At 40.4% G+C, this 27,250-nt stretch overlaps 1 protein-coding gene across 3 annotated transcripts in view; it reads left to right on the plus strand.

Annotated features, from left to right (window-relative positions):
• Positions 1 to 27,250, plus strand: part of Mapk1 (mitogen-activated protein kinase 1) — a 58,981-nt gene that overhangs the window by 12,572 nt on the left and 19,159 nt on the right. For 2 of the 3 annotated variants that reach the window (XM_021208917.1, XM_021208916.1), the window contains exons 2-6: positions 15,618 to 15,800; positions 17,805 to 17,994; positions 23,222 to 23,338; positions 25,796 to 25,910; positions 26,129 to 26,260. In XM_021208917.1, coding sequence (XP_021064576.1) covers positions 15,618 to 15,800; positions 17,805 to 17,994; positions 23,222 to 23,338; positions 25,796 to 25,910; positions 26,129 to 26,260 — 737 coding nt within the window. Of the gene's footprint in view, positions 1 to 12,928; positions 13,624 to 15,617; positions 15,801 to 17,804; positions 17,995 to 23,221; positions 23,339 to 25,795; positions 25,911 to 26,128; positions 26,261 to 27,250 lie in introns of those variants that run through there. The other variant, XM_029544258.1, reaches the window with a different exon arrangement.

Here is a 27,250-nt window from a genome sequence, read left to right on the forward strand (position 1 = left end):
GAGAAAATGAGTGAAGCCCAGCCCTAGGTGCTTTTGTGTTGATTTTACGTTCCACTTCTAAGATTAGGTAAGAGGTGGATCCACACCTGAATGGTGCAGCACCATGCAATGGGCTGGGGCCATAGATAGAGGAAAAGGGGGAAAAGGGATCTGCAGGGGGTTATGATGCACTTACACCCTCATGATTTCTTGTTCCACTCCCACCCACCATGCTGTTCTACCTCTCAGTCACAGGGTCATGGAGCACAATTGCCCTAGATTGGAATTCAAACTGAGATAATGTAGTCTCTCCACTATCTCTCTTGGGTATTTGTCATAGTGATTAAAAATCATAACAGCATTTGAGCTATAATTAAGATGAAAGTGAAGTTACTTTCATTTGAGTAGTTTATCAGTGAAAGATAAAACATTTATAAGAGCTATATGTACCAAATGTTGAGATCTCTAAATTTTTCATTGGGTACATTGACAGTTTTAGAAGAAAGGATCCTTGTGGGAGTGGGAACCAGACCTCTGGCCTCCATTGAACCTCCATAGTTTGGGGCACTTCTCTATTACAAGATTATTGGTGGGAAGAACAGAGGAGCTCTTTCCCCCTCAGGTTCCGTAGGAGCAGATATATTACTGATGTGGACACAACACAGCTCTCACTTCACAGGAAGTAAGTTTATTCTTGAGTTAAATACAAATGTCCAGGAACACAGATTTACGTTATCCCAAATAGCATGTTGCACTGTGGAAATATTTCATGGGTTTTGTGTGTAGGGTGTGTGTGTGCGTGCGTGCGTGTGCGTGTGTGTGTGTGTGTGTGTGTGTGTGTGTGTGTGGTTTTTTAAGATGGGGTTTCTCTCGAATAGCCTTGGAACTTATTCTGTAGACCAAGCTGGCCTTAAACTCAGAGATCAGCCTACCTCTGCCTCCCAAGTGCTGTGATGAAAGGCATGCACAAGTGTGGGGTTTTCCCCTGGGAATTTAATTTATACTAAAATCTGGTATACTACACAGCATCACAGTACTCAAGGAGGTATAACAATATTAGTGATAGTGCCTTGATGTGTTCTGATATTTTTGTTCACTTCTTGCAACCTTCAATCAAGAAATATATCTTATTTATTGTTTTCTAACACTACTTTTAAAATCTCATCTCTGTCCTTAAACTCTGGGTGACTTAGAGACTCTTTGAAACAGAATCTTACACAGTAACCCAGACTGGTCTGAAATGGATTATGTAACCCCAAATGACCTGGACCTCACGATGAACACTCTGAATGATGAGATTACAAGCATTTATTAGAAACTGTTGTAAAAAAAACTCTTAGATTCACTGTCTTATACTTCTCCTCTTTCGAAAAAGGGTCTGGGGACTGAAGAGATTGTTCAGTGGTTAAGAGCACTGGCTGCTCTTCCAGGGGTCCTGAGTTCAATTCCCAGCAACCACATGGTGGCTCATAACCATCTGTAATGGGGTTTGATACCTTCTTGTGTGTCTGAAGACAGCTATAGTGTGCTCACATAAAATATGTAAATAAATTGCTAAAAGAAAAGAAAAAGGGTCTGACTTTGCAACCATAGTTGTTCTTGAACTCAACTGTCCATCAAACTCTCAAGTGTTGGGATTACAGTTCACAGTGTTATGTCTGGCAGGGTTGGAGAGATGGCTCAGAGGTTAAATAAATAGCACTGATAGCTCTTCTAGAAGACCTGGGTTCAGGTCTCATATGGCAGCTCAGAACCATCTGTAAACTCCCTTTTCTTTCTTTTTTTTTTTTTTAAAGATTTATTTATTTATTATATGTAAGTGCACTGTAGCTGTCTTCAGACACTCCAGAAGAGGGAGTCAGATCTGGTTGTGGATGGTTGTGAGCCACCATGTGGTTGCTGGGATTTGAACTCAGGACCTTCAGAAGAACAGTCGGGTGCTCTTACCTGCTGAGCCATCTCTCCAGCCCTAAACTCCCTTTTCTAGAGGACCTGATGACCTCCTCTGGCACATGGTGCATAGATACATACGTAGGCAAAATACCTACCTATACACATGAAATAATGTATTTTTAAAGTATGATAGCTGAGTATTTTAATGATTTTATTAAGTACATTGTTCACTAATTTGAGTATATTTTTATTATATAATCAATCTCCAGAATTCTCATCTTTTGCATCTGTGGATAGTTTTGCAAAATTATATACTCGTTAAACAGCTACTTTACATTCCTCCCTCTCTTTCGTCTCTGGAAGTTACCATTCTGCTTCATATAAATTTGGCCTTTTATGACTGGCTTATTTCATTTCTCATTGTCTTAATGTCCTCAAGATTTATCCATGCTGTAGCCTGTGTCAGAATTCTTTATAAATGCAACTAAAGATAGTCATTAAGCAAATTAAGCCAGGTAGATGGGATTGGTTTGGGTTTGGTTCATTGTTTTTAATCACTTGTGGTTCCTAGATTTTCTTTTTTATTGCCATAAACTCATGAAAGTAGAAGCAGCAAAACAGGCTGGAGAAAGGAGACAAGACTGATGGGAGGGGAAGGAAGAAGGCTGCAGAGGGTAGTGGGTATGGGGCAGGGAATTTTCTTAACATTGTCTAACATAACAGATGTATGAAAATGACCTTATATTACACAGTACCATGTGAATAGTTTGTAAGTTTTTTTTCATTTGCCTTTTATGTATATGAGTGTTTTACCTGCATATATTTCTGTGTACTATACAGTTGCATGCAGTGCCCATGGAGGTGAGGGTGTCAGATCCCCAGAGACTGGAGTTGTTCATAGTGTGAGGCACCATGTGGGTGTGGGGAGTCTTGTCTAATTTTGAACTGTCCCACATCCTGCCTTTGGTCATTGTCCACTTGTTAGGTTCTCTCAGGGATGATCTGTATGTACCTGAGCTAGCTTCTTGTTGTATCTATCCCTTCTCAGGAGAGCCATGCATGCTTTGTAATATGTACAGTCTTTTTGTTTCTGGAATCCTTTTTCCCTCTATCTGAGGCAAATACCTTTTTTCCCTGCAACATTTCATGATAAAAAGCCCCCCCCCTTTTCTTTTTTTTCTTTTTTTTTTTTGGTTTTTCGAGACAGAGTTTCTCTGTATAGCCCTGGCTGTCCTGGAACTCGCTCTTTTTAGACCAGGCAAAAATCCTCCTGCCTCTGCCTCCCAAGTTCTGGGATTAAAGGTGTGCGCCACCGCCCAGCCCCTTTTTTTTAAATAGAAAGTTGTCTCCACATTTCCACCTGAGGTACCTCTGGTCTTTGACCCTTTATGGTAGTTTTGGTTGGTGGGAGGGTGGAGAGGATACACTGTAGCTCAGGGTAGCCTGAGTTGCAATTTTGAGGGTAAGGATGACCCTGAACTACTTCCACTGCCTAGAATACCAGTATAGGAATGCATCACTGTTGTTTGACAAAACTCCTGGGGAGATGAAAGATTTACATCTCTTCACCCCACAAGTCCCACTTAGTGAACCCATGAGTTTTATTGGGGTTTCTTAAAGGAGCAGAAATGACTCAAAGACAGCTGCATCATCATGTCCACCCCAATACAGTTCACAAAGCTGGAAACCACAACCTGCAGGCAGCACAGTAAGTTAGAGAGTCTCCTTTCCAGGTGCCTCAGTTGGTCTGAACCTCTTCTAGGTGCTTGTCTGGTTTCTGCTTTTTCCAGGCAGATGGTCTGGTCTTGCCTGCCACATTCCAGCCCTTATAGGGACTCTCATCTTTTATTGCTTATTCAATGGAGCAGGAGCCTAGTGAATCTAGTCAGTTTCAAGCTAAAGTTCCCTTGAGTTGTTTACTTTCCTTCTCAACAGCATGCAGCATTACAATCTGAGAAGAAACTGCTACAAAGCGGCCAGCAGACCAGACCTTGGTTTGTTTAGGCATGGTCTCACTATTGTCTCCTTGGCTGTCTCCCGCTTCCACCTCCTAGAGTGATGGGATTAAAGGTGTGGGCCACCATACCCAGCTTCATTCTTAGTTCTTGAGTGCTTCTGTGTTACATACAGCTATCTTGAATGTTGTGTTGCATAGAATGCTGATAGCTCTGCAGTCTAAAAGTAAAGGCAGTTCGATTCAGCCATTGTTGCCTCTCCTTTAGGTTCCTAGTGTTTTGCCTATCCTTACTCAGGCTAAAGTTTCTATTGCTCTGCAGAAACTGCTCTCTCATTATGGTTAAGCCAGTGTTTTTGTTGTTATTGAATTTCTTTATTTACTCACTGTCATAGGGTTTATTGCTGTGAAGAAAACACTGTGATCAAGACAACTCATATAAAGGGAAATATTTCATTGGGGCTGGCCTACAGGTCAGAGGTTTAGTCCATTTTTGCCATGGAAGGAAACATGGCAACATGGAGTCAGACATGGTGCTGGAGAAGGAGCTGAGAGTTCTACATTTTGATACGTAGACAGCAGAAATGAATGCCCCAATGGGCCTAGCTTGAGCAACTGAGACCTCAAAGCCCTCAAAGGCACAGTGACACACTTCATCCAACAGGGCCACCCTCCCAATAGTGCTACTCCTTCTGGGCCTGTGGGAGCCTTTGTCATTCAAACCATGGGAGATGCAAGTGGAAGTCAGGGCAGGCTTCGGGAATTGTTTCTCTTCTATCACGTGGGTCCCTCGCATTGAACTCAGGTTTTCGGGTTTGATTTGGGCAGCAAGCACCTTTGTCCACTGAGTCATCTTATCTAGCCCCTTGTTTTGTTTTAGCCTCCTGTACTGCTTATGTACTGCTAACTGTGACATAGCTATGAGTGAATCATCTACAACATGTACTAACAACCTAATGATACAATTTTATTTAAAACAAATTAACTGTCACTTCTTTGTTTGACTTTGTGTTACTTTGCCATTTTTTTTTTGTTTGTTTTGGTTTTCCAATCTTAGTCGGTAGACCAGACTAGCTGCATACTCAGAGATCCAATTTGCCTGCCTCTGCCGTCCTTGACTATACTTTGAAATGAGTAGAGCCTGGGTCAAATAAATATTTGTAGTATATGACCAGATTTTTCTCCATAAACAGTGTTGCATTTATGATATAAGTAAGCTTTTTAACAGTATCTTTGTTTTTCTTTCCCTGTATGTTTTACTTTTATTTTAATAAAAATAGATGTCTGAGGGCAGAGCTGGATTGGTAGAGTGCCTGCCATACATGTACAAAACACAGACTCAGTTTAATCTTTAACATTGTATAAACTGGACACCATGCTACACACCTGTAATTCCTGCACTCAGGATGTCAGGACAGGATTAGAAATTCAAGGTCATCCTAGGCTATATAGAGAGTTGAGGCTATATATAATAAAAGCGAGCCTGTCTCCTCCTCCTCCTCCTCCTCCTCCTCTTCCTCCTCCTCTTCCTCCTCCTCTTCTTCCTCCTCTTCCTCCTCAAAGAATATGGTAGTAGCAGGTAGAACCTGATGCCTTTTCTGTAAAGTTAAATCTTTTACTTGATAAATTTTCCATTTTTATCTGGTATTTGAACTGTATTTAAATAATCCATTAGAAATTGGGTATTACTCTTTAGTTGTTATGAGAAGATACAAATTGGAAGCAGGCTTTATTAAGAATTATTATAGTTGGGCATGGTGGCACAGCTTTTAACTTGGGAGGCAGAAGCAGGCAGATCTCTGAGTTAATGGCTGATCTGGTCTACATAGTGTATTCTAGGCAAGCCAGCTAATATTACATAGTGAGATCCTGATTCAAGACAGACTAGAAAGAAAAAAAGGAAAAATATTACAGTAGAGTGAGAGATGAAGACAAAAAAAAAAAAAAAAAGTGGACAAATGAAGAAGCTGTGGGAGAACTGTTCAGGGAAGGTTTCAAGGAGAGGAAAAAGCACCAAGCTTCCCCAATCCAGGGGCTGTGTAGGCAGCAGCAGAAACTGGACAAAGACCAAAGTAATCTGTGCTGACATTGGTTAGTTCTCTGGGCTGTCCTGGATTGAGCCAGGGGAGGGCCATTAATTCTCTGCTTATCTCCTTGGCCTAACCAGGGGATGATCTTGAGCTGCCCATCTAGTCAGGAGTGATTAAAGCCCCTTGTCCATCTCTAACTCTGGCTTTGTTTACTGTTGACTTTAACTGTCTGTTCACTAGTCAACCCTGCACTTGTATCGCTGAAGGTTAGTTAGCCTCTGTTTTTCACATTGACATACCATGGCAGAGAGGTAACTGTCACAGCTACTAAAATGTAACTATAGTCTTTGTTAGTTCTGCAGGATGATTTGGGTGGTGACTTGTTTGAAGCTGAACATTTTCATCTGTTACTGTTTTTCTGAGTTAGGGTTTTAATTGCTGTGCAGAGACTCTGTGACCAAGGGAGCTCTTATAAAGGCTAACAACATTTAATTGGGACTGGCTTACAGTTTCAGAGGTTTAATCCATTATCATCATGGCAGGAAGCATAGAAAGTGTGTGCACACTAACCTACATATTGCCTATGTTTGTATTTCTGTTCGTGTTAACTGACTTCTTGGCTGCATGTCACTCACAATTTAATCTTAGCAGTCAAAAGGCGGAGACAATGAGATTTCTGTGAATTTGAGGCCATCCAGGGCTACAATAGTGAGCCCTTTTCTCAAAAGCAAGAATCTTAACTTCTTACTGATACCCCAGATTTTAACACTGCACAAGTTTAGCTTTCTCCCTTATTTGTGACTCTTTCACCAGTATGGCTCTCATTTTCTGTTTCCCTTACTTGTTTGTCCCTACTATTCAAATACGTTTCAGGATCTGTTCATTCAGTTCCTAATCCCTTTAACTTTAAAGTATCCAGTACTGGTTGAGAGAATTTTCCCTGTTGTTCCTACTGTGGGTCTATAATTCATTTGTATTACAATTAACTTATTAATTTATTAATTATATATATTTTTCCATTTGGGGGTCTTAGATAACAGTTCTATTATTCTGTGAAATTGTCTCAAAGTACCTCTGATGGATGGACTTATACAATATTTCTCTTTATGAACTGGCCTTTTGGCTTAGCATAATGGTCTCAAGTTTCACCCATATTTTAATGTGCCACAGGTTTGACACTCCTCCTTTGATTCTCAACCACTGCCTTCCCCAATCTTCCATCTCCCCTCTGTTGGCCCCCTTCTTCTCCAAATACTAGCCCACTTTTGCTCTGTGACACAAACCTCTTCTCCTTTTTTGCTATCTTGCTTTCCTTGCATGACCATCTACATAGGCATGCATGTATATATAAATGTCTGGTTTCATAGTACTCTATGTATTACTCATAGTAATTAATGCATCTTCTATTTGTGTGTGTGGGTATTTTGTCTGCATGTTTATCTGTGTAGTGTGTTGCATGGCTAGTGCTCACAGAGGCCAGAAGAGGGGATGGAATACCCTAAAATTATTATAAATAAAACTATTTTATTTTGAAGGTTCAAGACAGGGTTTTTCCGTGTAGTGCTGGCCATCTTGAAATTCACAATGTAGAACAGGCTGGCCTTGAACTCAGAGATCTGCCTACCTCTACCTCTACTGGGATTAAAGGTGTGCACCACCATCACCAGTTAAACTTTACTCTTTTCATTTAATAGTCTTAGGATTCATTCCCTATTGGTTATTAGGGCTCTTAATCATTCTTTCTGTTTGGTGGGTTATTTTTGTTATTGTTTGTTTGTTTGTTTGTTTTTGGAAACAAGGGAATCACGGTGGAGTCCAGACCGGCCTCAGACTGCTGGGTAATCCTTCTATCTCTGCCTCCCAAATGCTGGAATTAGAAATGTGCACCACCACACCTGTCTTCCTCATTCATTTACCAGCTGCAGGGTATGCCATACAGGGTATGCCCTCTGTCCAGTGAACGTTTAGGTGGTGTATTAGTTCGGGTTCTCCTGAGAAACAACTGATAGAATGACAACCTATCTGTTACATGTGAGGTTTATTAGTTTATTAGAATGATATGGTCTGGCTAGACGTCTGAAATGATTCCATCATACACACGAGGACCCCAAGGTAGGAGGTTCTAATGCCAGTGAAGTGCACTTGCCTTTGAGGATGAGGGCAAGCAGGCAAAAAGAGCACACACTTCCTTCCATGTCCAGCAGGTGTGGCCCAAATTAAAGGTGACTCTTTCCACCTCAAATGTTTCAGTCAAGAAAAGTCCCTCACAGGTATACCTAGCCACTTGGGTTTTTAGTTCCATATGTAGTCAGGTTGACAACCAAAGTTTTTTTCTTTTTTAAAAAGTGGGATTCTGACGAATTTGTATGTCATCTGCGCCATGTCATCTTCTCTGTATTGATGTGGGCATAGATTTTTTTACTGTTTAACTTAGCAATATCATAACACATTGTAAGTCATATCTAGGTGAGGACTAAAACTCAGATCTCTTGAGTTGAATGCTATTTTCTTTTCACAGACTAGTTCCTTTTTAGAATACCACATTGGAAAATGTGATGGTAATTGGGGTGGTCTTAATGTGAAGAACACTGGCTGCCTCACAGAGGACCCAACTTCAATTCCCAACATTGACATGGTGACTCAAAATTATGTGACTACAGTCCTAAGGGATCTAGTTTCTCTGCTTCTGGCTTCCATAAATTCCTGCATGCTTGTTGTACATATGAATTCTTGAAGGTACACACTATACATAAAAGTGGTAAATAAATACATTTTTTGAGGGCTTGGTGGTGTTTTGTTTTTTGACAGTGTTACTATGCGTCTGACCTCCCTGGAAGTCACTATAATAGAGCAGGCTAGTCTCAAACTCATACCTGCCTCTCTACCTTCAGACTGTAGGGATTAAAAGTATGAGCCAATAAGTTTATTTAAAAAAAAATTATTATTTTTTTTGAAGCCAGAAGACATTGAAAAATGGATGCCTCCATCTGTAGCTATCAACATTTGTGTGTGCTCTGGGCTCTCCAGAACACTCTCCAAAGCACCTTCCTCTTGAGAGACTACATATGGTGTCGGATTTTAAAGTGCAGTCTCTGTAATGTAATGTATTGGAACATAGGCACTAATCATCCGAGTAAATCCAGGGCACTTATTACTGTTGGTTTCAGAGCCAGGATCACTTTAGGCCAGCTTTTATTCTTTCATTTTCTTATTTAATGGTTTGAACTTTATTTAAAAAGAAAAGGGCAAAAATCCAGATGCAGTGTCTTCCTGAACTATGAGAGAACCAAGTTAAAGTAAGGAATACTTTTTAAAGCAGTCACTTTTGTCTACCTGCTTATTTTTGGAACATTAATTTGGATCAGTCTAACTTGTTTAATATCTGAAGACAAGTTAATTTTTATCTGTGCAATGAAGTACTGTAGTTTTGTGTTCAGATAATTAAAGTTCACCAAAATGGGAGGCTTAGAGAACAGCTTAATGGCTTCCTCTAAAAATAACCCATTCACAGTTGATAGGTAGCAGTTTAGTTGCTTAGCATTGTGTACAGTATGTGGTGCTTTTACATAACTACTTTATTCAGACAAATATTTCTGAGCCTCTGCTGTAAGATGTGACTGTATGACAAGTAGCTAGAGAGATAAGATGGAAAGCTAAGTGTAATCAGAAATTCCACATCAAAACAGGAGGTTTGTGGAGGGGTAGGCATTTGTTCTAAAGATGTTGTCATTATTCGAAACCTGTTTGGAACATTTCTGTTGAAATTGCCTTTAGTGTTAGCCACGAAGAAACCAGCCCGTTAATTTTGTATCACAGCTCAGTATATAAAAGTGGTTTTTTAAAATTATTATTATTATTTCATTTATACGAATACACTGTAGCTGTCTTCAGACATATCAGAAGAGGACATCAGATCCCATTTCAGATGGTTGTGAGCCACCGTGTAGTTGTTGGGAATTGAACTCAGAATCTGCAAGAGCAGTCAGTGAGTTCTTAACAGGTGCATATGTGTACACACTATTGTTCCTCAGAAGCCTCTCTAACTTGTGGTCTTTAAAAGATTTGCTTTTGGCTGGTGTAGGGGGTGTTTTTGTTTTAGACAGGTTTTCTCTGTGTAGACCACACTAGCCTCAAACTCAGAAATCTGCCTGGCTCTATCCATCCATCCGTCGGTCCATCCATCCATCCATCCATCCTATGTGTCTGTATGAGTTAGTGCCATAGGTGTGTATATATGAGTGCACATGGAAGTCAAAGGTGAGCATTTGGTCCTCTGGGACTGGAGTTAGAGGTGGTTGTAAGTACCGATATGGGTTCTCTGAAAGAGCAACAAGCATTCTCAACTGTTGAGCCATCTCTCCAGCCTCTTTTTGTTTTTTTTGAAACAGGATTTCTTCCTGAAACCTAGGGCTGGCCTGCCATTTTCTGCAATCTGTCTCTGTCTCTACCTTCCCAGGACTGAGATTGTGAACACACAAACCACTGTGCCTTGGTTCTCATGTGGGTGCTAGAGATCTGAGCTCCGATTCTTGTGCTCATGCAACACATTTTGCCAACTGGGCTATTGTTCTCCAGTCTCCTCAGTCTTAAACATCTCCTTCAAAGTATAATTTTTATGTAATAAATAGCATTTTGGGGAGTGGAAAAGTGGCTTAGGGTATGTATGGCTGTGCTTAAGAGTATATGAAGTCCTGAATTCAATTCTCAATACCAAGAAAAAGAAAAAAGGTAAAACATTTTGTCATTGGGACTTTTGTTGTTTGTTATTTTGGTTGGTTGGTTGGTTTACTTTGTAAGGCAGGGGCTGTGTAGCCCTGGCTGTCCTGGTACTCATTGTGAAGACCAGGCTAGCCCCAAGCTCACGGAGCTTGCCCACCTCTGCTTCCCATGTATTAGGATCAAAGGTGTGTGCCACCATGTCCCATTTTAATGCTTCTTTATATAATTAAGTCCTGATACTTATATGTACTTGTGTACCTGTATCCACCAGCACAGTGAAGTCACAGAAATTTATATCACCAAAAAAATTCTCTTGCTCCTTTACAGTGAGTCTATGCCTCAAGTAAGCACAGATCAACTTTTTGTCAAGAGAGGGTACCTACAGCTTTTCTAGAATTTCATATATATTATTCCACATCATATGAAGTAGAAAATAAGTTACACTTATTTTCTTCGGATTCATTCGGTTTTCTTCAGATTCATTCTTGTTACTGCATGTCTCAATTTACTGTATTGTTGTTGAATGCCATCACATGCGTTGGATATTCCTCAGACTGTTCCCTTTTGCTTCCCCGTTTTATTTTATTTCTTTGTTTCTTAAGACAGTATCTTTCTATGTAGCCCTGGCTTTCCTGGAACATGCTATGTAGGCCAGGCTGACATCAAACAGTCCTCCTGTCTGTCCTTCCCGCTCCCCACCCCGCAACTTGATTACTTGATTGGTTGCTTGGCTTTGTTGGTTTTGTTTTGTTTTTTAATGCAAAGTCTTACATCAAGCTTTCTTTGAACCTGTGATCCTTCAAATACTGGTATTACAGGTTTGTGCCTCCACATTATTTAGTGATTTTTTTTTTAAATAATTTTTTTATATAATATACTCTGATCATGGTTTCCTCCCCCCCCCTCACCACCTGTCAGATCTTCCCACCTCCCTTCCCATCCAATTCCATGACTTCTTTCCTTCTCTTCCTTTAGAAGAAAGACAGACTCTGTGTGTGTGTGTGTGTGTGTGTGTGTGTGTGTGTGTATACCCAGCGTGGGTGCTGGGAACTGAACATGGGTATTCTAGAAGAACAGTATGTGTTTTCAGCTTGTAAACCATCTCTCCTGCCCAAATTCCTTATTCTGTTTGTCTGGAGTTTTGTTTTGTATTATGTATGCATAGTTTTTTTGGGAGGGGGTGGTTAATTATGTATTGGGAGCAGTGCTTACTCCAAGGCTAGGGATGTCAGACCCCTTATAGGTTGAATCACAACCTGGCCAAGGTGCTGGGAACTGAACCCAGGTCCTCTGCAAGAGTGGTGATGTTCCTGATTTCTGAGCCGTCTCTTCAGCTCCCACATCTTTTACTTTTGATGGACATTTGAGCTGTTCCCACTTTTTATAAAGCTCCTATAAACATTTTCACACAGGTCTGTGTGGAAATACAGATTCACTTCACTTGTAGCAGCTGCTAGTCTGTCTTTTTTTTTTGAGTGCTTTGCACTCCCTGTGTAGACTCAGTTAGCCTCTTTTTTAGTCTTTGTTTTTTTCTGAGCTGGATTTCTCCATATAGTCCTGACTGCCTCTGCCTCCTGGGTGCTTGGATTAAAGATGTGCACCCAACTTTTCATTTCTTTCTCTGTTGTCCTCATTTGGAATTAATTTACCCAGATTCTCTTTATGTTTAGCAAGTGTATTTCTGTAAGGGTTGTGGGGTATGTAGGGTGTGTGTGTGTGTGTGTCTTTTCCTCATTAAATTCAGAGCTTCTCAGGAGCAGGAACTTTTCCCCCTCTCACACACTTATGATGAAGTCTCTCAAATGGGAAGTACATTTCAAGTAACTTGAGTTCTCCAGAAGCTGTGACCAGTACTCACTTGTTGCTGTGGTAACCCTGTCAAAACAGGAAGTGAAGTTGGTTTACCATGACTTGTTCATAATTGACTCATGTTGATTCTCTCTTTTTTTTTTCCCCCTGTTTACAAAGCATCTTAAATAATATTCAGAATTTGTGGGCTTTTAATCTCTTATTTGCTAGTCAGTGTGCTTCTAAATCTGTTCCAACCCATCTCGGTCCTGGACTAGACCATGTATCCAAAAGGTCCTAGACACACACATTTAAATTCTTTTATGTACTTTGGACGATGTTGTGCACATATGCAATGTGCCCAGGTCATATCCAAACCGTCTCTCCTCCCACTGTCTTGTACTTGTATTTTTCTTATAACTTTGAGTCCAGTTAGTATACCTACATAGACATGAATGTGGGGGGAGGAGGCATCTACCAGAAGCTAGGCAATCCACCATCGGCTATTCCTGCAAAGAAAAAAAGACACTTTTCTCGACAGCCATCATTTGCCAGTTGCTCCTTAACTGTTATCATCAGATCATCCTGACCCGCTCATTCATGCTGAAGTGTTGATTGGCTTGAGCATATGCAACCTTTCACAGCATTCTTTCTTCCCCATCTTCCAGCTCTTACATGTTTTCTGCCATCCTCCATGATACTTTCTGAGCCTCAGGGAGCATGATACAGATGTCCAAATGAGAGCTGAGCATTCAGCGGTCACTTTCAGTGCTTTGACCACTTGAAAGTCTCTGCATTGCCTGCTAGCTACCCACTACAGAAAGAAGCTTCTCTTCCAAGCTTGACAGAAGCATTGAGAATTAAGGGTATCAACATATTTAAAAGGCAGTTTAATAACATGTCCATTTATCAAGACATTAGTAGATGTTGAGTTAACAGAATTAGGACAGGGAGTTAGTATACATATAATTTCCCTGGCCATGGACATTTTGACTAGATTTATATAGTACCAGACACAGGTCTTCTGTAGAACAAGCCTCAAACCTAATCCAGGAGTGATGCTCTGAACTGAACTTGGACCTTCTGGAAGAACATTATGAACTTTTAACCACTGAGCCATGTCGCTACCCCATCTACTGCATTTTGAGGCAGGTTCTTTCAGTGGCTGTCCTGGAACTTGCAATATATAGACCAGACTGGCCTCAAACTCAAAGCTAGTGCTGGGATGATCGATGTGCGCCATCAGGACAGATGCTCTAGGTAGGTTCTCTTTGCCCTTTCTTTTTAATTGTATTTTATTTATATGCATAGGAGTGTTTTGCCTGCATGTATGTCTGCCCGTGTTCACAGGATCAGGCCACACTCTGAGCAGAGTTAGAAGGTGAGGGTGGAAGAAGATGGTGTCACACTTTCAATAAGGAAGTGAGGGTGGAAGAGAATGGTGTCACACTTTCAATAAGGAAGTCAGTTTGGTTATTTCACTATCAAGTCAGGTGATATAGTAGAAGGCCACACTGATGCTTAATTCCTTCTAACAGCACTATTAGATAAGCCCATTGTGGTGCCCATACCTTTAATCCTAGCACTTGAGGCAGAGGTACCTAATCTGAGTTCCAGAACAGTCAGAGCAAGAAAGACCCTGCCATAAAAATAAACAAACTAAAACCAGTCCTGGTAGATTATAATTCTGTAAAGCAAACGAGATTTGACTAATGTGTTCTATAAAAAATAAGAATTTATAATGTCAAATTTCTTCTGGCCAGTATTTTACAAGTTTCCTTTTACTTAAAATTACCATGCTGAAGGATCAAATTCCAGGGCTTTATGCTGCAACCAGGCAGCTTTCTAGCACAGAGCCAACAATCCCAAACCTGTTTTAACTGTAAACTCCCTCTTATGATTATCAAAGGGAGTGTTTATTTTTAAAAGTAGATCCCAGTATTGAGCACACTTGCCTAAACTATACAAGCTTTTGCTTGCCTCCCCAAGAACCACTGCTTTGGGCCCTCATCTACCAAACCAAGGAAAGTAATGTTTAAATAGTCATCCTGTTTAAGAAGTGTGCTTTGGGCCAGCACAGAGTATGATGGTTGCAGCCACTGACAAGTCTACTCCTAAAGTAGACTTCGGATACACCCATTCAGAGGCATCAGTACTGACAGTCAATAAATACCATTTCATTGTTTTAGCACTTAGTGAGGAAAAAAGGAAATATTTTATTGCTTGCCAGTATTTTTATTGCTTTAGTCAGTGGTCAGATGTTGACATTAATATAAAATGCTTTTGTTGAAAATATTTAGGTAAATTGTTGGCCCATGACCCCCCCCCCCAAAGAAAGATAGTAGTTATATTTAAATTTTTAAACCATCCTAAAATTAAAAGCAAGATTTTTATTGCTTCTGTTAAGATTATGTAGTTGGGTCTTAAGTATAGCTTGGAAAAACTCCCCTCCTGTGGCTGTGAAGGTTACTTGGTAGATTTTGTTACAAAATTATCCTAGTAACAACCAAAAATAGACCTGTGTTTTGCTTGTAAGAAAGTTGGTAATTGGGCTGGAGAGATGGCTGCTCTTGTCCCAGGTTCTATTTCCAGCACCCATATGGCAGCTAGCAACTGCCTGGAACTCTAGTTCCAAAGGATCTGATGCTCGCCAATGCCACTGTACACATGAGGTGCACAAAGGTGTGTGGAGACAAAACATCCATACACATAAAATTTAGAGGAGGAGGAAAAGGTTGATAAAGGGCAGTAAAGCTCTCTGAAACTGTTGTTTGGTTGGTTGGTTGGTTGGTTTTTTTTTTTTTTTTAGGGATAAAGATGTGGTTGGTGGTATTTGATATTTCTGCTGTGTCAGAATTCAGTAACAACTATGGATAGTTGTTTTGGAGACAGAAATGGTATTTTCATCAAAGTGTTACCTGCTCTTTAAGACAGTAGGAAAATGTGGTGGTGGTTTTCTTTGGTTGGTTAGTTGGTTGGTTTGTTTTGTTTTGTTTCCTGTAAACCTGTATTAGGTTTATAGAAGTGAGCATTCATCTTGTGAACAGGCCATGCAGCTCTTAAATGTCAGGTTCAGTATCTGCTGCTACTTTATCTTTTTGTGGGTAGCACATCTGCTGCTTCATAGGTATCAACTAATTACCAATACAGATGTGACATGTTAAAACTTCAATACTTTACAAGTTTGTGTTCCTTCTGCAAAGTAATTCAGTGAGCTATTTTTAATTTTCATACACATACTTTTTTTTTTTTAGCTCTGCTTATGATAATCTCAACAAAGTTCGAGTTGCTATCAAGAAAATCAGTCCTTTTGAGCACCAGACCTACTGTCAAAGAACCCTAAGAGAGATAAAAATCTTACTGCGCTTCAGACATGAGAACATCATCGGCATCAATGACATCATCCGTGCACCAACCATTGAGCAAATGAAAGATGTGTATCCTTTTCTAAAGTTAGCTGCTGCCACTGCTGCTTGGTCACTTTGTAGAGTAAATAACTTAGAATCAGAAAACGTGCACAGAATTTTTGTTGTTGCTGTTGTTTCTGTTTTTGTGTGTGTGTGTGTGTGGGGGGTGTTTGGTTCGTTGGTTGGTTGGTTTTTTTTTCCAGACAGGGTTTTACTCTGTAGACCAGGCTGGCCTCAAACTCAGTAATCTGCCTGCCTCTGTCTCCTGAGTGCTGGGATTAAAGGCGTGCACCACCACACCTGGCTGCACAAAGAGTTTTTTAGTCACTCTTCCTTTATATGTAAAAGTTTGCTAAGAGGAGGTTATAATGTTTGCACTTACCTAGTGCTTACCTAGTGTTTAAAGCAATTTTTTATTTTATCTTTTTTTTCCTTGTAACTAGTTTTAATATGCTTTCTATAAGTTGAGTGTGTCCTCTGTTGGTTTCTGTATGGTTTTCTTTAATCTTAGTTTTGGAAAGTTGATTCATGTAATTTCCAAAACCATGATGACTGTTATGATAGTGAAAGGGGAGTCAAGCAAGCTTTCACAACAGGAAGTAGGTACTCCAGATATACACTTGACCAGATCGGTGTCTTCCAGACAGTCCTAGTGTGCTCCTCTTTCAGCCTCAGCTTCCATATTTTTAAAGTAACTGGCTGGAGCACAGTGATGCACCTTTAATCCCAGCACTTGGGAGGTGGTAGCAGGTGGATCTCTAAGCTTGAGTCCAACCTGGTTTACAAAGAGCTCCAGGAAAGCCAGGGCCTCACAGAGAAATCCTGTCTCAAACAAAACAAAAATAGAATAAACTGGGCCTCAAGGTCTTTAAGACCAGATCAACTCTGATACATGTAATTGATTAGATATCAGTGGTGAGCTGGTCTAGAAGAGTCCACCTCCTAGGACCTCTAGGAACAGCAGCTCCATGTTTCTAGGCAGCCTTTGTCTTTGTAAGCATGTCTGTTAGTAAGTGGGGTGGTGTTGTAAGGGAAGACTCCTGCTGCTGCACCTGTTGCTCTTGTTGCCTTTTGTCATAGAAGAACACCTTTTATAAATGACAAGTTTGCTTAATTCAAGCATGGGACTGATCTCATTTAGCCTGTAGAAAATGGAATAGTATTTATGCATAAAAATAAATGCAAAAATTCCCCTAATAGAACATCATAATGAAGCCGGGCGTGGTGGCGCACACCTTTAATCCTAGCACTTGGGAGGCAGAGGCAGGCAGATTTCTGAGTTCGAGGCCAGCCTGGTCTACAAAGTGCAGGATAGCCAGGACTACACAGTGAAACCCTGTCTCAGAAAAGAAAAAAACAAACAAACAAACAAACCCATCATTATAGTAATTTTAAAAGCAAAAGGTTAATACAGTTTAATTTTCATAAGAAATAATGTGGCTTAGCTGAAGTTTTAGGTGCTTAGGCAGTGGAGGAGAAAAGAGCAGAACCTATCATCAACTTCTTTACACACCTTCCTTTGGTCTTACAATACATGTGCAGAACTTAACAGTCAGAGAATGAGAAAGAAAGGCAGAGATTGGACTCAGTGGCAGTGCTACTTCTAGGCCTGTACTTCTGGGTTGGTTTGTGAGGATATTGGTGGCAAGAAGCAAAGAAGACCGTGCTTTACAACTACACATTGCTTCTGGGCCTAAGAGATGGGGTTGATGTTTGTTGGCTGCCATGCTCTTTAAGCTTTGGAGGAAATTGGTTAATAGTGGACAGTTTGGAGAACAGAGAAGTTGAGACTTCAAGATTGACCGATACTCAGTTTCAGGTCTCAGTGTAGGCCCACAACAAGCCAGCTAGGACACAACTAGTGTTTGTTTCTTCCACGAGAGTATGCCATGTTCTCTTCAGTCTCTTCTGTCTTTTGATGGCCAGTGTGTCTGAAGCTATATCGGGAGAGGGTTAAGAGAAGTTGAATTTGTTTCGGTGCTTTGCTAAGTGTGAGCAACTGATAGTGTTTCACCTTAACCTCCTGTCAAACAGATATATAGTACAGGACCTCATGGAGACAGATCTTTACAAGCTCTTGAAGACACAGCACCTCAGCAATGACCATATCTGCTATTTCCTTTATCAGATCCTGAGAGGATTGAAATATATCCATTCAGCTAATGTTCTGCACCGTGACCTCAAGCCTTCCAACCTCCTGCTGAATACCACTTGTGATCTCAAGGTCAGCTAAGCCATTTACTCTCAGGATGATATGTACTTTTTTTTTTTTAAGATTTATTTATTTATTATATGTAAGTACACTGTAGCTGTCTTCAGACACACCAGAAGAGAGTGTCAGATCTTGTTATGGATGGCTATGAGCCACCATGTGGTTGTTGGGATTTGAACTCTGGACCTTCGGAAGAGCAGTCGGGTGCTCTTACCCACTGAGCCATCTCACCAGCCCTGATATGTACTTTTTAAGACAACTTGGAAGTATTGTTGTTTATATTCAAAACTCAGATAGACAAACATTTTATAGAAAAATACAGATACACAGTATGAGTCTCATTCCTTTTTTAGCCCATTCTTCCTTCAGAGACAGTAGCCACTGTAGCAAAATTAATAGCTCTTATATGTATATACTTTATGTGTACATCGTCATATGTGTTATTTTTGTTTCTTAATTCTCTGTATCAAGAAAACAAAACAAGGCTCACAGTGACAGACAGCTTCTCACCGGATTGGTTATAATCAGTACTGGGTACTGGGTACTAAGCAATCGCTTATAAGTTAAAGAGGTTGGCTATAAATAAGGTACTACATTCTTTTTTTGAGGGCAGTACTGGGTACTAAGCAATCGCTTATAAGCTAAAGAGATTGGCTTTAAATAAGGTATGGGCAGTCTTCTGTTGGTCTAGCTAAAACGTGCTTTTTGTTACTTTGAGAAAAGATCTTACTATAACTCAGGCTGGCCTCAAATTCATGCATCCACTTCCCAAGAGTTAGTTAATAATAGATATGTACGGGAGATGTGTACAACACCCAGCAAGGTATGAGGCTGATCCCAAACTCTCCATTCTCCTACCTCATTTTCTTCAGATTTTTATTATTGGCATGCTTCACCATAGCTGATTTCATTCCCATTTTTGAGGTTGATATCTGGAGTATATATATCATTGGCATGGAGAGCATTTCATTCCAAAGATGAGTGTAGTGTTTCACTGAGATTCTTATGTGCCACAGCAGTAAGATATACTGCGTATGCTGGCAGGTACTATGTAACATTTGAGCAAACAGTAATGTGGAGGAGAGTCGTCTACTTAAGCTCTGGAGTCATATATGTATCACATTGTGGTACTACATGGCGACCCTTAATATCTCAGGTCCACAAAAACATACAAGGGGTTTTTAGACCCCATTTGCAGCTTCTGTTGGCATATTTCTGGTGGGCCAGAAAAATGGGGGTTGTGATCAGTACCAGTATGTGTGCTCATTGTTTGCTAAACAGAGTCCACAGAGTTATCAGTAAGCCTATATGATTGTAGTTACACCTGTAAACAAGGATACAAAATGCAACACACAGTTTTAGGAACATTTCCTTTTCCTTTTTTTGCCGGGGGCGGGGGAGTGGTGAGTTTCTAGACAGGGTTCCTCTGTATAGCCCTGGCTGTCCTGGAACTCACTTTGTAGACCAGGCTGGCCTCAAACTCAGAAATCCGCCTGCCTGTGCCTCCCAAGTACTGGGATTAAAGGCGTGCGCCACCACCGCCCAAACATTTCCTTTTCCATAGTTCAAGGGGTAGTCAGGTGAGAATGCTGACTCTTATAGGACATCTGAGGCTGGTTGGACTGCACTATAGTGGTCTAGCCAGAGTAACTTTTATGGAGTTATTCTGAGTATCTCTTGGGCTTTATCCGTAGGTATGATGGGCTTGTTTGGGTTTCGTTTTTTTATTGTGGAAGGTTTTTGTTGTTGTTGTTGTTGTTGTTATTCTGTGGCACATGTCTTTAATTCCAGCACTCGAGAGGCAGAGGCAGGCAGATTCCTGACTTTGAAGCCAGCCTGGTCTACAGAGGGAGTTCCAGGGTAGCCAGGGCTACACAGAGAAACCCTGTCTAGAAAACAAAACAAAAAAACAAAAAAAAAAAAAAAATAGGAGGAAGAGGAAAAAAGCTGGCTGGACTGGCTTTGGTTAAAGGCAAATCATAGAATGAAGAGTTATCTACAAAAGAGAAGCACTCACTGTAAGTTACATGAGTTGAGAAGTTTAATAATATATCATGTAGGATTGGAATGGGTTGGCCATAATCTACCATAAGAAGTGGTGGTGGCTAACAGTGCTCTCCCTCACATGTAGGGGAAAATCATTCATTGCTTTTCTCATTCGAGTCTGGTTTTTTTGGTTATTTGAGTCAGGGTTTCTCTGTGTAGCACTAGCTGTCCTGGAAATTACTCTGTAGACCAGGCTGGCCTCGAACTCAGAAATATGCCTGCCTTTGCGTCCCAAGTTCTGGAATTAAAGATGTGCACCACCACTGCCCAGCCTCATTCGAGTCCTAACTGCTGCTGCTGTGCCTCCTACTGGAAGCCCTTCTTGAAGAAATTCATTGATATAAAAGACTATTTGAAGACTGGATCTCACTGTGTAGCCCTGGCTGTCCTGGAACTCACTGTGTAGATCAGGCTGGCCTCAAACTCACTGAGATCGGCCTCCTGAGGGTAGCAGAAAGGGCTTGTTCTACTCTAGCCACTGGTAGAACAAGCTCTTATAGAAATAAGTAGAATAGTGCCGGGCGTGGTGGCACACACCTTTAATCCCAGCACTCGTTAGGCAGAGGCAGGCGGATTACTGAGTTTGAGGCCAGCCTGGTCTACAGAGTGAGTTCCAGGACAGCCAGGGCTACATAGAGAAACCCTGTCTCGAAAAAACAAAACAAAACAAAACAAAACAAAAAAAAAAGAAAGAAAAGAAAGAAGTAGAATAGCATGTACAGTGAAAACCTTGAGGTAAATCAGAACTTAGAACTTAATAGTATTCTTCCTCAGTAGTGATAGCTAAGTCTAATAGCTGGGCTACAAATCAAACTCACCGGTAGAGTGCTTTCATAGCATGTGTGAGGCCCCAGTCAATCCCCAGTGCTAGACTAGGGGAAGTTAGGACTATTCTCCATCCATAGCCCAAGGGGACAGTGACCTTCAGAGTTTCCCCTCATTGTCTCACAAGCTATCTTTTAAAGAAGAGGCCCAGGTTCACAGTGAAGGTTCTGTATACTAAGTAGGATAGCTAGAGGAGGCGATTGGTATGGAGCAAAACAGGGTTTCCTCACTGTTCTCTCCTACATGAGACCCCACCTGGGAAGTGACCTGCAAGAGAGTTATGAAAGAAGACAATGGGCTGGCTGTCTACTTTCTTGTTTGTTTGTTTTTGTTTTTTTGATAACACAGTAACACTCTTTTGCAAAATAAATATGCAGCTTCTTGCATGCTGTAATTGAAGCAAATGCGGCTCTTTGAGAACAACACAGGAGGATAGGATACCATAGGAAGACACTGTACAGTGGGGGAAGGGAGGTATCTTTATCTCTCCTTCTCAATTACTGAGGTATTCCGTGGGATATCTAACCAGGAATTGAGGTCCAAATAACTGTGTTCTGTATCTTTTATACTTGTTCCTTCTCCGTTGTCTTACTTTATGGCCAAAGTATAGGCTATTGGTTGGGGGGAGGGGGGATGTTTTTTCTTTTTTTTTCTCTCTTCTCTCTCTTTTTTTTTTTGGTTTTTGGAGACAGGGTTTCTCTGTGTTGCCCTGGCTGTCCTGTAACTCTGTAGCCCTGGCTGGCCTCGAACTCAGAAATCCACCTGTCTCTGCCTCCCGAGTGCTGGGATTAAAGGCGTGCGCCACCATGCCCAGTGCTTTTTTCTAGATGGCCTTTTATTGAACTGTGTTTCATCTCTGTTAACCTGTCTCTTTCTTGAATTGGTTTCCTAGGGACCAGAAAATTAAAATGTTTTATATTTATATGGACCTAAGTAGAGCATGCCTACATTTTATACACACTGGAGTCTATAAGGCAGCTAACCCAAGCAGCATCACAATGCTAGACAGCTAGATGGTAAGAGCTTACAAAGTACTCCTGTAAGTCAGAAGGATGTGAGGAGCTGGGTGCTCTACAAAACAGTGGTGAATGGCAGGATGGCTCAGTGGTAAAGGTCTTTGCTCCCAAGCCAAATCACCTGAGTTTACTACCTGGAACCCACAAGATAAGAGAGATTCAACTTCCTTCCGAAGGTTGTCCTTTGACTACCACATATGTGCCGTACTCTTCATGCGTGTGCACATACAATAAGTAATAAACATCAAAACAAAATGCTTTATCTTCAGTACATAAAAGCTTTTAAACTATCAGGATTGGCTATGTGAAAAGTAGGGAAGTATTTTTGAAATTAAAAAAAGTGAATGGGGCTAGAGAGCTAGCTCAGCAATTACAAGCACTGACTGCTCTTGCAGAGATCCTGAGTTCAATTCCCAGCATTCACATAGTACCTCACAACTATCTGTAGTGCCTTCTTCTGGTGTCTGAAGACAGTTACAGTGTACTCATATACATACAATTAATTAATTAACTAATTAATTAAAAAGTGGAAGTTAGCCAGGCGTTGTGGCGCGTACCTTTAATCCCAGCACTTGGGAGGCAGAGGCAGGCGGATTTCTGAGTTCGAGGCTGGCCTGGTCTACAAAGTGAGTTCCAGGACAGCCAGGGCTACACAGAGAAACCCTGTCTCGAAAAAAACCAAAAAAAAAAAAAAAAAGTGGAAGTTAGTCAGAAATGGGAGTCTAAGGAAATAGCAAATTAAGGAGCATATGAGCAATGATCCTGTGAGCTACAGTAGCTTGGAGAGGAAACAGGCTGTGAATGAGTTTGCTGATTTTTGCCCCTAATGGTTTTGCTTTGGGGATTTAATTTTATATGCGTGTGTTTATATTTGTATGTCTGTACACTGTATGTGAATGCCCATGGAGACCAGAAGAATCTCAGTTCCCTTAGAATTTGTAGTCAGTTTGAGTCACTCTGTGGATATTGGTGTCCTCTTTGAGAGCAGTCTGTGCTTTTCACTGCTGAGCCATCTCTCTAGTCCCTCTAAGGTGATTTTGCTCAAGTCACTTAAGTGAGAGTGCCATGCACTCATAATAGCTGATGGGGATGAGACCTAAGGGTGGTCAGACTGTGCCCTATAATTGACCCCTCAGCCTGTCTCTTCACTCCAGCATGTGGACTGTCCTCACTTCCTCTCAGGGTGTTGAGGATTAAGGAATGATGACTTTGTAATTTCCAGAAAAATGTCTAGCATAGTATTGGTAGCATGTACTTGTTTTCCTTGTTACTGATACTGCCTTTTTTATTTTCTTGATGTTTTGTTATTAGCTCATTAGACTCTAAAATGGTATTCCACTTTTCCCCTTTAGATCTGTGACTTTGGCCTTGCCCGTGTTGCAGATCCAGATCATGATCACACAGGGTTCTTGACAGAGTACGTTGCCACACGTTGGTACAGAGCTCCAGAGATTATGTTGAATTCCAAGGTAAGAAAAAGAAACAACAGCTATAACCTTCCTTTTTAGTCTGGTGTACCTGGCCAGAGCCAGAGTGCTGTCTGAGAACTGAACTTTTGGGCTTAGGATTCACCATCTTCAGTCACAATGACTGTACATACTACTTAAATACTTCCTGTGACAACTTACATACCTATTCTTTATGTTGTTAGAGTTTCTAGTAAGGTGCGTTTCTGTGCAAATGTTCCAGAGTTATTCTACAAAGGTCACATTGGGGGAACAGAAGCACTATGGACTTTTGAAATTACAGGGTAGTTATTTTTCAAACTGAAATCCTCTTGTCCGAGATGCTGTGAAGGGTATTATCAGATCGTCCAGACTCTGCTAATATAACCTGTGTCTTGCTAATAGGTGGTGGTGCGTACCCTTTCCGTTCAGGCAGGAGCAAGCGTCTGTATATATAGAAAGTTCTAGAACAGCCCAGGCTACATAAAGAGACCTTCTCTCAATAAAACAGAAAGGGGTGGGGGTAAGCAAGCATAATGTCCACACTCAGGAGGCAAATTACCTCAGCCTAATAAGACCAGCCTCAGCTACTAATACTTTGTCACAAAAAACAAATGAACATGATTGAATAGATTTACAACTGCCAAGGAAAACATGAAGTATTCATTCTTTGTTAGAATTATAAGATGGTAGGCAAAATTAAGCACTGTTAAGAAAATTGAGATTCAGTTTGGATTTATGTGTTTGTATTTTCCTGGTAGTTTTTTTGGTTTTGTTGTTAATTGTGTGTCTATATGGATTTGGGCATGTTTGGTGCCCAAAGGTACCAGGGGTGTTGGATGCCCTGGAATTATAGGCATTATTGTGAGCTGCTGAGCTGGGAAATAGACTGCTGGGCCCTCCCTCTGCAGGAGCCCTCTACTGAGTTGCTGAGCTGTCTCCATAGTCACGGTGTCTTAGCATACAGCAGACCCACTCTGACTCATGCTATTTGTGAGGAATATTGCGCAATGCTGTCTCAGGGTTTCACTTTTGTGTCATGCCTTTAATGTTGATGACAAGAAGCGATGTGAAGTTCATTGTATCCAAAGGCAAAGCTGTATGTGCTATGATGGGTGATGCTCTCGCAGTTTCTGAGTCATTTCCAGAACACTGCAGCTAGTACTAGTTTGACTGTGAAATTTTGTTTTCATCAAACTCTTTAAGATACTTCTCGTAGTCTCCATTGGTGGAAACATAACTATTACCACCGTTTGTATTTTAGCTTCTCTATTACTTATTCTCTTGAGTTAGAATCTATTCTCTCCAGGATTTGGACCATTCCTCAGAAGCCATGGACAGTTTCTTGCTGTTCTCTGGCACCAACTGTCCCAGACTGTTGTATACATTCCTGTCCAAGACCTAGAACAGGCACTTCTCCCTGAGGCCTGATTCTGATTACTATTTATTTGTGTATGTTATTTTGGGAGTTTTCATTGATCTCTTTATTTAGCTTTGACCCACAGCACCAGGTACTTTAGATTACAAGAGATTTAGAAACAATTACTTAAAATTCTACCTGGTTTATCATTACTGTAGGTCCAATTACTGGTTCTTTGGTTTTCTAAAATCAATTCGCTCTTAACTTTGCCTTTTTTCTCTTGATGTTTATATTTCTCTTTCATTTATTACTATACCTAACATTTTCCACAAATTTTAGCTTTTGTTCCCTATAGAAGTATCTTGAAATATTGTTACATTGAAATAAACTAATTATGAGACTTTTAACAGACTTCTTTAAAAAGAAAGTATATACCTATGGGATGAATGTAGGAACCATCACCTAAGGTGAGGAGGGAGGATGGTCAGCCTAATTTTGTTTTTTTGTTTTGCTTTGTTTTGTTTTTTAATTTATAAAATGGATAAGTTCCAGGAATATAGGGCTGTCCATGTAAGTTGATTTCCAACTTTATAAAAACTAGTTAAATGATATAAACAGTGAGCATTAGGACTTTTTCTATCTCTAGTTTGTAATAATTCTATATCTCTAACATTGAAGATGGACGGAGGCATACTTCAGAAGTTCTAATTTAGTAATTCCAAGATATAAATGTAAAGTAATTATAGTGATTCAGCATCTGTCTTGATTAGAATTTTGTTGCTATGATAAAACGTCATGACCAAAAGCAAGTTGGAGAGGAAGAGTTTATTTCAGCCTACAGTTCCACAATTCAGTTTATCATCAAACTAGAACAGCTCCCCCTCCTGCCCCTGCCTCCTGAGTACTGAGATTAAAGTTGTGTGCCACTACCACCTGATAGCATCTCTCAAGAAAACCAACTTATTATTTTTCATTCTGTGTCACTATGTTTCCAAATGGTTGTCTCAAAGATGATGCTCAAACTTTCATCTGCTGCACACTATTACTATTACACTATTACATCTCATCATGTTGTGGACACTACATTCTGTTACTCTGTCTTATCCCCATTTCTGTTGCAGGGTTATACCAAGTCCATTGATATTTGGTCTGTGGGCTGCATCCTGGCAGAGATGCTATCCAACAGGCCTATCTTCCCAGGAAAGCATTACCTTGACCAGCTGAATCACATCCTGGGTAAGCTCTTGAACATGATCTGAATTTATGTTAGTCACATCAGGCTTACTCTAGCATGGTTGGTTTGTTTTGTTTTCATGTTCTCTACTTTAAAAATATTAAAGATCTTTTTGTAAAAACTTGTAGTGTAAAGTAAATACATTAAATACAGAATCTCTGCTGTTCAATAGGTGATGTGTGAAATCTTGACAATTAACTGCTAATGTTTTGTTTGATAGGTATTCTTGGATCTCCATCACAGGAAGATCTGAATTGTATAATAAATTTAAAAGCTAGAAACTATTTGCTTTCTCTCCCGCACAAGAATAAGGTGCCGTGGAACAGGTTGTTCCCAAATGCTGACTCCAAAGGTAAGACTTGCTTCATTGATGTTTTTTCTTAAACTTAGCTTTAGATTTACTTACTGTATTGGCTAAATTATCAGGCTCCAGCTTGAAAACTGAGCAAGTTAACTTGTAACTATTGGGAATTTTATTTAAAATGCGTTAGACTGGAAAGCTGGTTCGTTGGGTAAGATTGTAGACCATTCTTGAAAAGAACCTGATAGATTGTTTCGTCCCTCCCTCCCTCCTTCCCTCTCTCATACATAGACACACAGTTGACTCAAGTGGACAGTGTTGAGAGGATCTGAATGGGCCAAGGACAAGGCAGCTCATTGCCATAACAGCTCATCCTTGTGCCTTTATGAATAAAAATGTACATGCACATTTTTACCTAAGATTTTTTTCACTTTTAAAAATTTTTAGTATTTTAATTTTAAAAAAGTTTTTATATTGCAGGCATATTTTTAGAATTTGAAATTTGCTTCTATTGTATGTATGTGAGTACACTGTCACTCTCTTTAGACACACCAGAAGAGGGCACCGGATCCCATTAACAGATGGTTGTGAGCCAGCATGTGGTTGTTGGTATTGAACTCAGGACCTCTGGAAGAGCCGTCAGTGCTCTTAACCTTTGAGCCATCTCTCTAGCCCAACATTGTTGTCAGTGGTTCCACTAGTTTCCTGTCAGTGCATTCATCTGACTTGCCATCGATGGTTTTATAGTAGTCATCTGCTGGGAGCTCAGCAGTTTCTACATGTTGTTGTTCTCATTCTCTCCCTCGTCTTTATATATTTTAAACAATAGTGTCTAGTTGAGAAAGAGTTTGTACTCTGCTAATCTTATAAGACAAGAGAAAACCCTCAGGTGTCATTTCCCAGACAACATCCACCACTCATTCATTCATTTATTTATTTTGGTTTTTCTTTTTTTTTTTTCTTTTTTTTTTTTTTTTAAAGATTTTTTTTTTTATTGTAAGTAAGTACACTGTAGCTGTCTTCAGACACTCCAGAAGAGGG

This window comes from Mus pahari, chromosome 12 (genome assembly GCF_900095145.1).
Source record: "Mus pahari chromosome 12, PAHARI_EIJ_v1.1, whole genome shotgun sequence".
NCBI lineage: Eukaryota > Metazoa > Chordata > Mammalia > Rodentia > Muridae > Mus > Mus pahari.